Source organism: Podarcis gaigeae, assembly GCF_964106915.1.
Source record: "Podarcis gaigeae genome assembly, chromosome: 13".
Classification (NCBI taxonomy): domain Eukaryota; kingdom Metazoa; phylum Chordata; class Lepidosauria; order Squamata; family Lacertidae; genus Podarcis; species Podarcis gaigeae.
This window is the reverse complement of record NC_139689.1, coordinates 46,144,539-46,158,437: the sequence shown is the minus strand read 5'-3', so window position 1 is coordinate 46,158,437 and position 13,899 is coordinate 46,144,539. Positions and strand designations below refer to the sequence as shown.

The window sequence follows — 13,899 nt, the reverse complement described above, 5'->3', positions numbered from 1 at the left end:
AGTACGTGTGTATTGATGCTGAATTATTTTAATAATAAAAACTTTTCAAAAACATAAAAACTAAAAAACTAAAATCAATCTCTCATTTGGTTCCGCGGACAGCGACACCTGCTGCTTCCGAGGGGAACTGCCCCTCGCAAGGACCGCTCCGTCGCATCTCTCACCCGACGCCCAATGCCAAGGCGGTGCGCAGGGAAGGGGGCGGGACTCGTCCCTCGAGCGCCCCTCCGCGGCGGCGGCGGGGATCGCAGCAGCTGGGGACCATAAAAGACCGGCCGGCGCGACAGAGCAGGTCAGAGCGTCTCGGCGGCCGCTGCAGTATCACGTCGGGGATCTGAGCGCATCCGCATCCGCAACAATGAATCCGTGCCGTCCAGTCCCCTGCGTGGCCGGCCTGCTGGTCTTCCTGCTGCTAGCCGGGAGCGCTTCGCACAGCCAGGGTATGTTAACCTCAGGTGCATCGACGGGGCGGTCCATTAGCATCCTTTCGGCGCCCATTTTCATTTCAGGGGTGGTGGGCGATTGCATGCAGCGGGGCAGGTACCGGGGTTTCCTGGAAGCTCTGCTAGGCTCCAAAATCCATCCTTTTGGGCAGCCGTCGGGGGCGAGGAAACTCCGCAAGCTCCCGGAGGCACCGTCGGAGCCTCCGTTGCAAATTTAAAGCCGCGTTCAGGGGAGGGAAAGGAAACCCAAAAAGCCGGCTGGATGGTTGGTAGAGAGGCAGACTTCGCTGAAAGGTCCTAAAGATGACTTTAAGATCTGCGACGGGTGGGAAGCAGCTTCTGAAACCGAGGTGATGGGAGATAGCAGATGCCCTGCTTTCCGACTTGGAAATTTTGTAAACCCAGCTCCCAGTCCCCCGTCCCGACTGTCTGTGGATTTGCTGTGTTTTGTGAGGCAGATGAACTCTGCTCACGCTCAGAGGAGCTCTTCACCTCTGGGCTGTTCACAGTAAAGTTGCTTTTTTGCTGGATAAATGGAGGGCAGAGAGGTGCAGTTGTACCATAAGGTGTGTCGTTTTAGGGGGTGATTTATGGGGGGGGTTATTAAAAATATGCTTTCAGAGGTGAGGGATTCAAATCTGCTTTTTTGTGATTGGATAATATCTAGCTTCATAGGACTCTGTTTGATGATGAACTGCTTTCAGAAACCCAAAGAATTTGTTATTTCACCTTCAGAAAATGTCAGGTCAGCAGCGCCATCGCTGCAAATAATTGGCTATCATTTTTTTATTATTCCTATGCAATTTTACATGCTTTTTTACTTGACAAGCAAAACTAAATTTCACCCAAATACCTTTTGCATTCCCAAGTCATGCTACAGCTTTTTAGAACCCTCGTGTGTGTTTTTTAATTTGGAGAAGTTGAAAATTTTGACAGGAACTGTCTCTGCTCCTGACTTCTGCATATTTAGTAGTTAGTTAAGGCAAGTTGATTGGACAGGCATGAAACCTCAGGCTATTTTCACACCGTTATGAACATGTTGAGGTTGAGAGCAGAAGCCTCCCACCCCACCCCATCACCCATTCCCAGCAAATGTTTGCAGAGGGCTTTGCTACACTTCTGTTCCAAGGCTGATTATGTAATGATCAGGTTCCAGAGACCTTCGGTCTTCATTTGTTGAAAATAACCATGCAGGGACCTTAGTTGTGCTAAAGGCCAAAGCTCTAAGACAGGGGTCAGCAACCTTTTTCACCCGTGGGCCGGTCCACCATCCCTCAGACCATGTGGTGGGCCGGACTACATTTTGAAAAAATAATAATAAATGAACGAATTCCTATGGCCCACAAATAATCCAGAGATGCATTTCAAATAAAAGCACACATTCTACTCATGTAAAAACACCAGAGAAATAACCCAGAGATGCACTTTAAATAAAAAGACACTTTCTACTCATGTAAAAACACGCTGGTTCCCAGACCGTCCACGGGCCAGATTGAGAAGGCAATTGGGCCGCATCCGGCCCCTGGGCCTTAGGTTGCCTACCCCTGCTCTAAGACTAGGCACCTGAAATCAATCAATCAATTTCCTTTATTCGACCGATAGTCAGAAATAAAACACAGAAATAAAACACAATACAGAATTATGAACTAAAACATCATAGGGGTACATGAATAAGGTAGGGCCACAGCACTAAACCTCTCACAGGAATCCTAATACATGATCTAGCCAGAGCTGGGCATCTCAAGTCAAACAGCGGTGAAATTTTAAAAGCGTCTTTGATTGGATGGTGCCTATACTGTTGAAGGGGATGCAGGTGGCGCTGTGGGTTAAACCACAGGGCCTAGGACTTGCTGATCAGAAGGTCAGTGGTTTGAATCCCCGTGACAGGGTGAACTCCCGTTGCTTGGTCCCTGCTCCTGCCAACCTAGCAGTTCGAAAGCACATCAAAGTGCAAGTAGATCAATAGGTACCGCTCCGGCGGGAAGGTAAACGGCGTTTCCATGCGCTGCTCTGGTTCGCCAGAAGCGGCTTAGTCATGCTTGCCACATGACCCGGAAGCTGTACGCCGGCTCCCTTTACCTTTACTAAGGGGTCCTTTTACCTTTACTAAGCAAACTAAGGCCTGGGGGCCAGATCCGGCCCAATCGCCTTCTAAATCCGGCCCACGGATGGCCCAGGAATCAGCGTGTTTTTAAATGAGTAGAATGTGCCCTTTTATTTAAAATGCATCTCTGGGTTATTTGTGGGGTCTGCCTGGTGTTTTTACATGAGTAGAATGTGTGCTTTTATTTAAAATGCGTCTCTGGGTTATTTGTGGGGCATAGGAATTTGTTCATTCCCTTCCCCCCCCAAAAAAAATATAGCCCAGCCCCCCACAAGGTCTGAGGGACAGTGGACCGGCCCCCTGCTGAAAAAGTTTGCTGACCCCTGTGTTAGAGGGAGGTTGGGTTAAGCGTTCGGTGTGGTTGCGCTAGGTATCTTTTCCTGGGCGGAAGCCGGGAAAAGATACCTTTTGTCATTTGCTTCTCAGTAAATACGCCTAGGGTTGCATTGTTAAGTTTCTGCGCTCTCCTTCCGCAGCTGCTCCTATGACCGGGGAGCTACGGTGCCAATGCATCCAAACGGTCTCCCGTGCAATTCCACGCAAGCAAATTGCTTCCGTCATTCTCCTCCCCGAGGGACCTCACTGCGTCGTTCCTGAAGTCATGTAAGTGTCCTGGCCTGGGCCCATGACCTCCTTTGTGACTGTGTGCTGTGCAAAAAGCCCCTTCTTCGCTCACCAGCTCAATTCTCTGCCTTCTCTCCCCTCCTTTGAACAGAGCCACCCTGAACAATGGGAGGAAAGTCTGCCTAGACCCCCAAGCGCCGTGGGTCAAGCTAATTGTCAACAAGATTATGGCAAAGGTAACTACAGAATGCACTGGGAAGGAGCCGCACGCAGGACGCGGCCTTTGCAATACAGTGGTACCTCGGGTTACATACGCTTCAGGTTACATACACTTTAGGTTACACACTCCGCTAACTCAAAAATAGTGCTTCAGGTTAAGAACTTTGCTTCAGGATAAGAACAGAAATCGTGCTCTGGCGGCGCGGCAGCAGCGGGAGGCCCCATTAGCTAAAGTGGTGCTACAGGTTAAGAACAGTTTCAGGACCTCCGGAACGAATTAAGTACTTAACCGGAGGTACCACTGTATCATTTGGGATGCATAGTGGAAATCTCAGGGCTCGTCTCAGGGTTTCCTTTTGGGGCTGCATTTCTGGGTGCAGGAGAGTGCTTTCCCATACCTACGGGACCGCCTCTCCTGGTATGTCCCATGGAGGACCTTAAAGGTAAAGGGGTCCCCTGACCATTAGGTCCAGTTGTGACTGACTCTGGGGTTGCGGCGCTCATCCCGCTTTATTGGCCGAGGGAGCCGGGGTACAGCTTCCGGGTCATGTGGCCAGCATGACTAAGCCACTTCTGGCGAACCAGAACAGCGAACGGAAACGCCTTTTACCTTTCCGCCGGAGCGGTACCTATTTATCTACTTGCACTTTGACGTGCTTTTGAACTGCTAGGTTGGCAGGAGCAGGGTCCGAGCACCGGGAGCTCACCCCGTTGCGGGGATTCGAACCGCCGACCTTCTGATCGGCAAGTCCTTGGCTCTGTGGTTTAACCCACAGCGCCACCCGCGTCCCTACGGAGGACCTTACGGTCTTCAAATAAAAACATCTTGGAGGTCCCGGGCCATAGGGAGGTTAGGCTGGCCTCAACCAGAGCCAGGGCTTTTTCGGCCGTGGCCCCGATCTGGTGGAACGCTCTGTCACAAGAGGCTAGAGCCCTGCGGGACTTGATATCTTTCCGCAGGGCCTGCAAGACAGAGCTGTTCCACCAGGCCTTTGGTCTGACCCCCTCCTTCTGTAAACCTCATAGAACTCTAGCCCAATGGTTGCCATTAATTTGACTCTGAATTGATTTTAGAATGAATTGATTTTAGAATGTATTTCAATTAATTAATTATGATTTTATGTAAACTGTGTTATTTCTACTGTTGTTAGCCGCCCTGACCTGGCTTCAGTTGGGGAGGGCGGGATACAAATAATTTTTTTAAAAAAATATTATTATTAAGCTCTGTGTCTGGGAGCCTCCCCCCCCCCCTGCTTTTTATTGCTGAAAACAATTGTGGGAAACCCAAATTAATGGCACCAGTCCATTTTATTTATAAAATGGATTTCTGTACTGCCGTATTATAAAAGGTATCAGGGTGGTATACAGCCTCATTTGAAATTAAATAAGTTTAAATTAAATAAATGAAATAAATAAGAAATTAAATTAAATCATTCAGGCAATATGTAGCTCATGATGACATGTACCTACTGGGTCTCAGCTTGAAGTGCTTTCAGAAGGTCAGGTGAGGCAACAAGCTTTGCAGTTTCTCACCTTCTCATTTGCATAAATATATCTCTTCCTTTTTCTGGTTTCAGCCCTAACACGACAAGCTGCGAAAAATGCTCCGGGCATGTTGTACGGAGCGGTTGTGGAAAGCCTCTGTTTGGAGAAGCTGGATGTTGAGCACCTTAAGAACTGAACCACTTTACAACTATCCACTCATATTTATTATCGAAACTGATCGGAATGTATTTATTGCTACCTGTAGCTATAGCCGGTCGCCTGATGGATTCAGCACGCTAGATGCCACTGTTATGTATTCTGCAAAGCCAACTGAATGTACACTGAGCACTGTTTCTGCAACGGGAGGGGGTGGTTAGAAATATTCTCTATTAAGTACAGTGATACCTCGGGTTACATACCCTTCAGGTTACAGACACTTCAGGTTACGGACTCCGCTAACCCAGAAATAGTACCTCGGGTTAAGAACTTTGCTTCAGGATGAGAACATAAATCGTGCTGCGACAGTGGGAGGCCCCATTAGCTAAAATGGTACCTCAGGTTAAGAACAGTTTCAGGTTAAGAACGGGCCTCCAGAACGAATTAAGTTCTTAACCCGAGGTACCACTGTATATCGATAAAATGCCAAAGAGTGCCATTCAGCTAATAGTCTTCTGGGCAGTCCCCGCTGAAATGAATGGGAGTGGCACAAGAGCCCTGGCACATTTTTTATTACACATATATTCATAGAATTGTGGAGTTGGAAGGGACGCTGTGAGTCATCTAGTCCAACCCGCTGGAATTCAGGAATCTTGCCCACAGCTGTCCTTGGGTGGGCGTGAACCACTAGCCTTCTGGTTTATAGCCAGACACACTGGCCCATTGCTGTGAAGGTACAACTCACTGACATTATTGCTGAAAACCTGGCTATGAACCTATGGAATGAATTTTGCTTAATGTACTTTGCTTAATGAGTATATTTAAATAAGGATTTTTTTATTTAAAAAAACCTTGTAAAGAACAGTGATGTTCTATATACACTTGGATATTTCATGTCTTCAATGTATGGCATACTGCCATGTTTTTTTTAGGGAATGAGCATTTTATCATTGTGTCTCTGGATCATAAATTCCTTTTCTTATCTGTTTAACTGTGGAATGCCACACATTCTGTATAAAAATAAAAATATTTTTTTTCTAATTATAGTGCATTGAACTACATTTTTCTTTCAGTGTCTGTTGTTGAATTTTTATTTATACACTACCAATTAACTCAAATGTTAAAACAAATAAACAGGGAAAGTACATTTTTTTAAAATGCAGTTGATAACCCTAAGGGCACTATTAATTCCTGACCTTAAGGAAACACAGAAAAGATTGAGAACACACATGTTTTTAACAAACACAAAAATAGAACCAAAGTTGGAGCTTATTAGAGTTCCGAGGAGAGGCTATTCCATTAAAGAAGGGGCCACCACAGAAAAGCCTCTCCCTCGTTTCTGCTAATCGAATCAGCATCAAAACCAAGAAAACCTTCAGGGCTGAGCTCAATGCTCAGACCAAATACACATTTATTTTTATTCTGTTCTGCCTTATGGCCTGTTTATATATAATGGAAATTAAAATTTTACACGGAAGGAGTAGCCAATATAAAATAAGGAGATAAAAATGTTACAGTACAGCAAAAGTACCCTCCCATTAAAAAAGGCCAAAAGGTCTGGTCTAGACTACTTCATGCAGCACAGTCATCAAGTTTATAACACTATAACTGCTTCATCCTGTGGCGGTTGGTAGCATTTTGCCTTGGTAGGGTTGCAATTTGTAACCTTGCTGTTTATGTATATGAGAATGGGTTGTTGTTGTTTAGTCGTTTAGTCATGTCCGACTCTTCATGACCCCATGGACCAAAGTACGCCAGGCACTCCTGTCTTCCACTGCCTCCCGCAGTTTGGTCAAACTCATGCTGGTAGCTTCGAAGACACTATCCAACCACCTCATCATCTTTCGTCCCCTTCTTGTGCCCTCCATCTTTCCCAGCATCAGGGTCTTTTCCAGGGAGTCTTCTCTTCTCATGAGGTGGCCAAAGTATTGGAGCCTCAGCTTCAGGATCTGTCCTTCCAGTGAGCACCCAGGGCTGATTTCCTTCAGAATGGATAGGTTTGATTTTCTTGCAGTCCTTGGGACTCTCAAGAGTCTCCTCCAGCACCATAATTTAAAAGCACCAATTCTTCGACAATCAGCCTTCTTTATGGTCCAGGTCTCACTTCCATACATCACTAATGAGAATGGGTACAAAGTGCCATTTTGTCATTTGCCTTGGGAAACAAATTATCTGTTTGTTCCTCCTCAGTCACATCTACACAATATTGTACAGTGCTGCTATAGTTATGCGGAGAGAAATTTGAGGAAAATTCACAAAGATCCTGATCCCTTTGTGTGTTTATTGAGGTCCTATTGGCCTGGTTTGCACACCAAGCGAAGCCATAGTTTGTTTAACAAACTATGAGCTAACAATAAGCTGTCTCGCTGATAATCAAACACTGCATGGTTTTTCTCCAAAGTTTTTGTTTTCTTACTGTTTCTGTCTCGTGCCTTTGTGGCTTGGAGAGTTTCGGGTACAGCATGGCTGAACAAACTGTGGTAACTCCAATCCATAGTTGAGCCAAACCAAGGTTTGTAAGAAGCAACAAACCATGGCTTCAGGTCATGGTTTCTTGGCAGTAAACAAACCATGGTTAAGTCATTTTTGACTTACATAATGCTAAGGCATGATTTATTAAACGAGAAGTGAGATACAGACAGAGACCACGGATGATCTAAAGGGATGAAAGCATGTAGAATGCAGTGGAAAAAAGCAGGGCATTTTTGATGGAAAATGTGTTTAAAAATAAAGACAACAATCTTCTGCATGTCTACTCACTAATCAGAAGTAAATCTGATTCAATCCAATGGGACTTTCTTCTAGGTATACGTGTATAGGATTGCAGCCTTAGATTAGCGAAAATATAAATGTGGCTGTTAAGAGTGATGAATTTTGCACTCCTTTTCTGTACTTTCTGAAGCATTCCCTCTAGTTTCAGCTAATGATAGAAGGGAAAGATTTCCTCTACAGCTCTTACCAGATTTCCTCTACAGGTGTTGATAATGATTTGTCAAAAGTCTCCAGAGTAACAAAGCAAGGCTGCAAGGCCAACCATGTCTACTCAGAAGGAAGTTCTATCAAATTCAATGGGGATCACGCCCATATAATGGGGTGAGAATTGGAGTCATTCTTACTGTCAGGATACATCTGAGTCAGCTGACTAAATCCATATCCAGGTTGTGGTTAGGAATTGCATAATTTAAAAATGGAACCTGCATCAAAGTGTTGCAGTGTGGGTTGCTTCTGTTCAGGATACCAGCCAATCAGTCATGCCCACCACAATACCTGGTTTTCCATTCTCTGACACACACACACACACACACCCAACACACACACACCCTGGTTAGCATTTTATGGCCACTGAATTTTAATTCTCCTTAGGGACTGTTACTCAGGTTTTACTGCTGCAACGAAGAAGCTCTTTAGCGTCATTATGAGATCTGTGCATGCAAGATGTTCAGGGGCTCTTTTTGAAACAAACAATTCTAATTCACAGTAGGACATCTCTGATCAGTAAGTCATTGTGGGCTCTGAGAGATTGAAAACAGAGCACTCATGGACTGAATCACCGCTGTATGATCAAGCCACAACTCTTTTGCAATACTGGGAATTAACACGCTCAAAACAAAAGCCCAGGATATCAGTAGCTCAACCACGTTTTTAGAAAACGGGGGGGGGGGGAGGCATAACAATGACTTCTAAAAAAGTCACATTCCATTTCCTGAATTTTTGAACATTGAGCAAATAAATGGATTTGGCACGTGTCATGATTTGTTCTATTTATTTTAATTCACCCTTTTAAACTTATTTTGCCAAAATGAGGCATGCAATGAGATAAGATGAATCGTTTTTATTGCGTTAATGACTTTTCAATCCTGCATTTTCTCGAAAGAGTTCAAGGTGCCGTACACAATTCTCTTCCGCACCGCCATTTTTGTCCTCCCAACAATCTGTACCTGCAAGGTGCGTTTGGGTGAGAGATGGTGAGCTTCATAGCCCTGTGAGAGCCATAGCCAAGTGCAGGTTTGAATTTTTGGCCCTCCCTCCTGCCATTAGTCCAACACTGTTGGACTAATTAGCACCACATTCTGGATGAGGCAGAGCTTAACATGAAATGTTGAACTCCATCAACTTTTATAGCTTAACGTCAGAATCACAGTAAGGAACATTGGGAGCTGCTTTATACTGGTATGTCCAGTATTCTGGTATGTCCCACTCAAATTGGGACCAGTAACGTTGTGTGGGGGGGATGGGGTTGCCCCAGGTACAAAATTGTTAGGGGCGTAAAATTTCAACACCTGGTGCTGCCTCAATACATCTCTGTGGGCTCTGTTGAAAATGACTTCTCCATGCAAACCAGGAAGTGACTTCTCCAGATAACGGAATGACTCTTATTTTCTTATCTCTGAGGCTGTGATCTCCTGGGTGATGGAGATGCTGTTAGGCAGTTGAATGTGCATTCTTACTCCGTCCGTTACCCACCCACCCCCTTCGCACGGCCCCGGGCACTGGCAACCCACGCTATGTCACTGACAGGGATGGTTGAGGGGTAAGCTATAGCCCAGGGGTCAGCAACCTTTTTCAGCCGTGGGCCAGTCCACCGTCCCTCAGACCATGTGGTGGGCCAGACTATATTTTTTTTTAAGGGGGGGAGGAATTATGAACGAATTCCTATGGCCCACAAATAACCCAGAGATGCATTTTAAATAAAAGCACACATTCTACTCATGTAAAAACAGGAGGCAGGCCCCACAAATAACCCAGAGATGCATTTTAAATAAAAGGACACATTCTCATGTAAAAACATGCTGATTCCCGGACCGTCCGTGTTGGGCCGAAGGCGATTGGGCTGCAGTCGGCCTTTGGGCCTTAGGTTGCCTACCCCTGCTATGGGTAAATGTTAAAGGGACCCCTGACCGTTAGGTCCAGTGGCGGACGACTCTGGGGTTGCGGCGCTCATCTCACTTGATTGGCTGAGGGAGCCGGCGTACAGCTTCCGGGTCATGTGGCCAGCATGACTAAGCCGCTTCTGGCGAACCAGAGCAGCGCACAGAAACGCTGTTTACCTTCCCGCCGGAGCGATACCTATTTATCTACTTGCACTTTAACATGCTTTTGAACTGCTAGGTTGGCAGGAGCAGGGACCGAACAACAGGAGCTCACCCCGTCACAGGGATTCGAACCGCCGACCTTCTGATCAGCAAGCCCAAGGCTCTGTGGTTTAGTCCACAGCACCACCCGCGTCCATGACCCCTGCTATAGCCTATCCCAAATTGCTTGGGCAGACCAGCTACATGTCATCACGATGCGAGGAGAAAGCCTGCCCCTGGCCTGTGCTGCCTGGGGTTGATGGGAACTAGAGTCCACCAGCAAAAGGAGGTGCTATATCTAGCCAGACCCGTGGTCCATCTTACACAGTCTACTGTCCGACAGCAGCTCTCCACGCAGGGGACCTTCCCCTCCCTATCTGGAGATTGAAACTGGCACTTGTGGCTCAAGGACCCAATCCCCGCTTTGTGGAATGAAGACACACAGACACAGAATATAAGGGTAATGGGCAAGAAAAGGCCACAACTTGATTGATTACAGCAAGTGAGAAGGTATTGGCTTAGGCATGGGACCACAACAGATTGACTCCACCCACTCTGAGAGGGGTGAGCCCAAAGGGGGTTTATTCACCAGAAGGTGGAGCCTGTTGATGCTAATACAACTATAAGCTCTCCCCCTGATGTCACCGAGGGTCGTGCCAAGGCCCCCCGCCACACAGGCATCGTGACGAGAAGGCAGAAAATGAGGCAGAATGGCTGGCACAGCAATATCTTAAACTGCAAACCACGCCCCCTCCAAGCCGCCCAGTTGGGCGCTTACCTGTGGGCGTGGTGTGCCAGCCAGGTGAGTGGGGCAGGGGGCATAACGCCCCCTGCATGATGCAGTAATCACGTCCCGCCCACAATACATCCCCTCTTGGAGGAGGAGAGGCTTTTCTGCATGCAAGGCAAATGCTTTATCATGGAGCTATGGCTCTTCCCCAGTCGGGAAGCCCACTCCTTCCCCACATGTTACCTTGCTGAGAAGCTTTTTATTGTGGCAGTTTGGCGGCTGACGAACAAAGGAATTACCCATCACAATCAGCCTTTCTGAAGTTAGTATTTGCCCTGTTTAAAAAAACGAGGACAGAGAGGGAATTATGGGGGGAGATTTCTGAAGCTTCTTAAAAATTACAAATACCTGTGTCTTAGATCCCAGGTTTCGCCATTCTGCCTAGGCTGGATCATTTGGATTTCAGCAAATTTATTCAGCGGTTGAGTGCACTGAGGAAACGCCTGTGTCTGAAGCAAGACAAATAAGTGTTAATTAGCTGGGGACTGCAGCAAACAATCCAAAGCCATCATTTGAAAAGCCTGCTAATAAATTAAATAAACACCTTGAATTATTGTATAAGCCCTCATCTCCATTTCCAGTCTTCTTGAAGGTCACAGAGGTCCTTCTGGAACTATCTGCGGCAAGGTTTGTGTAAGCTTCTCACACTGACCCTCAAGAATTGTAACAACTGAAGCCAATTCAGACTAAACAGGGTTGTTGTCGTGGCCTCAGACCCCAATCTCCTCCTTCTGCAGCACTGTCCCTGTTCCTCCAGGGTCAGGGACAACCAAGGCTTTTGTTGTTTAGCCATGTCCGACTCTTCGTGACCCCATGGACCAGAGCACGCCAGGCACCCCTGTCCTCCACTGTCTCCCGCAGTTTGGTCAAACTCATGCTGGTAGCTTCGAGAACACTATCCAACCATCTTGTCCTCTGTCGTCCCCTTCTCCTTGTGCCCTCCATCTTTCCCAACATCAGGGTCTTTTCCAGGGAGTCTTCTCTTCTCATGAGGTGGCCAAAGTATTGGAGCCTCAGCTTCACGATCTGTCCTTCCAGTGAGCACTCAGGGCTGATTTCCTTCAGAATGGATAGGTTTGGTCTTCTTGCAGTCCATGGGACTCTCAAGAGTCTCCTCCAGCACCACAATTCAAAACTGAGGCTATATACAAATTAATGGCCACAAATGCAGTGTGGTTGTTCTCTCGCACCACCACCAACTGCATATCAAGTCTCATTCTTATGTTGCTGTACAGACCGGAGAGGGGCAGGAATGTCTTCAACCGATGACCATTACCTGATCTGTTTCCCAGCTTGGAACTCCAGTTCCCTGAAGCTTTCATCAGTGCAAACACGATGGCTGTCCAAAAAGTTGGTCTCAGGGACTAGCTGGATGGCGAAGAGCGGTGGGAGGCTCCAGCTGAGGAACCCCCTAGGGAAGCCACAGAAGAAGAAGGCTTAGAGCTAGAGGAGTGGTGGTGGGACACAGAAGACAGATCACAGAAGGGAGGAAGCTGGGAGGTGGAAGAACAAGAAGAACCAGAGGCAGGGAGCCCTCCACGGACAGGGCTGGATGCAGAGGGACACACTATGGGCTTAGGATCTGAAGGAGAAGACAGCTAGGCATTAGCAACAGCTTCCCAGCAGCAGGTCGGTCCCTCTGCATTGAGCTCCCCTCCCACTTTGAATCCAAGGTCACACAGAACTTTACATGTAGTTGAGCAGAAAGCTAGGAAAGCCCAAGGGGGGTGGGATGTCCTCTCCAGAGCCAGTGTGGTGTAGTGGTTAAGAGCAGTAGTCTCGTAATCTGGTGAACCGGGTTCGTGTCTCCACTCCTCCATATGCAGCTGCTGGGTGACCTTAGGCCAGTCACACTTCTCTGAAGTCTCTCAGCCTCACTCACCTCACAGAGTGTTTGTTGTGGGGGAGGAAGGGAAAGGAGAATGTTAGCCGTTTTGAGACTCCTTCAGGTAGTGATAAAGCGGGATATCAAATCCAAACTCTTCTTCCTCTTCTTCTTCTCCACCAGAGTTTGTGTCTCCTTGGAAGATCTCCAGAAGAAGATGGGTAGAAGGAAGAGGAGGTGTCAAAAGCCAGACTTGGCAACATCTTCACAGAGGCAGCTGTGCCCAAGCGATCTCTGTTGTACTGTATACTAATTTCCTAAATAAAACAGCTGACTCTACTTCAAGTCTCCCTTCTGACCTGTTGATGAACCTGCTCCCTTGACAGTAGGCACCTCTTCCATTTTCAAACCCAGTGGAAGCTGGTCCACAGGGAAGCTAACCGAGCGGGGGTATTTCTCAAGAAGCCACAGGGTGCCTATGGATCGTGTCCAATGTCATGCATGCTTGGCTTCAGACACCAGCAGTCGGAGTGCACTGGAGCCACATCAAGTGGTGTTGTGTAGGAAGCCTAAGATTCTGAGTCACAACAGAAAGCTGTCGGCAAAGGGTCCATCTCTTATGACTAAACCAGGCCTTCTCTGATGGATTCTCCTGTCAGCCTACCAACCCCCTGAGCCTCCTTTTGGTCTTAGATGTTAAACCCAGACATGGCCTGCGCTGTTTCTAACTGCTGCATAGATCCTGGCCATTTTTGACATAACTATAAACAAGAAAAATTAGTATTTAAGTGGGGCCTGCAACAAAAATGTTGCAACATGGAGTCTTCCAGCCAGCCACAACCCCTTCCAGGATACTGCATTCCAACCCGCCTCCATCCTTGTTTTGTGCCCTGCATACACATACATTATATTTCACATTTGTTCTTGCTATCCCGAGGTGACTTCCCTCCTTCCTTCTTCTGGCTTTTTTGTGTCCTCTTTGACTTTTCACATTGTCTTTGTCCATTTTCCACAAGATTGTTCTTCTTCATTTTTTCTATTAAATGTCCGTAAACAAATAAATCTTTCTATATATACAAATTCTTGTTGTCTGTCTATATTCATTTACAAATATTATTCAATAATAATCCTAATATACATTTTTAATTCATTTTGATATTATTATCCAGTAAATTTATTGTATTTTCCCATTATGAGATATTATTTTAATTCTACTGGTTTCCCTATTTCACATCATCTTC

General features: G+C 46.6%; 1 protein-coding gene across 1 annotated transcript; it reads left to right on the top strand.

The window, feature by feature from the left end:
* Positions 1-301: 301 nt before the first annotated feature.
* Positions 302-6,012, top strand: LOC310830258 (growth-regulated alpha protein-like). Its single transcript, XM_083710013.1, has 4 exons — positions 302-440; positions 3,024-3,150; positions 3,263-3,347; positions 4,908-6,012. The coding sequence occupies exons 1-4, from the start codon at positions 359-361 to the stop codon at positions 4,911-4,913; spliced, it is 300 nt and encodes a 99-aa protein (XP_083566139.1). The 5' UTR covers positions 302-358; the 3' UTR covers positions 4,914-6,012.
* The last annotated feature ends 7,887 nt before the right edge of the window (positions 6,013-13,899 follow it).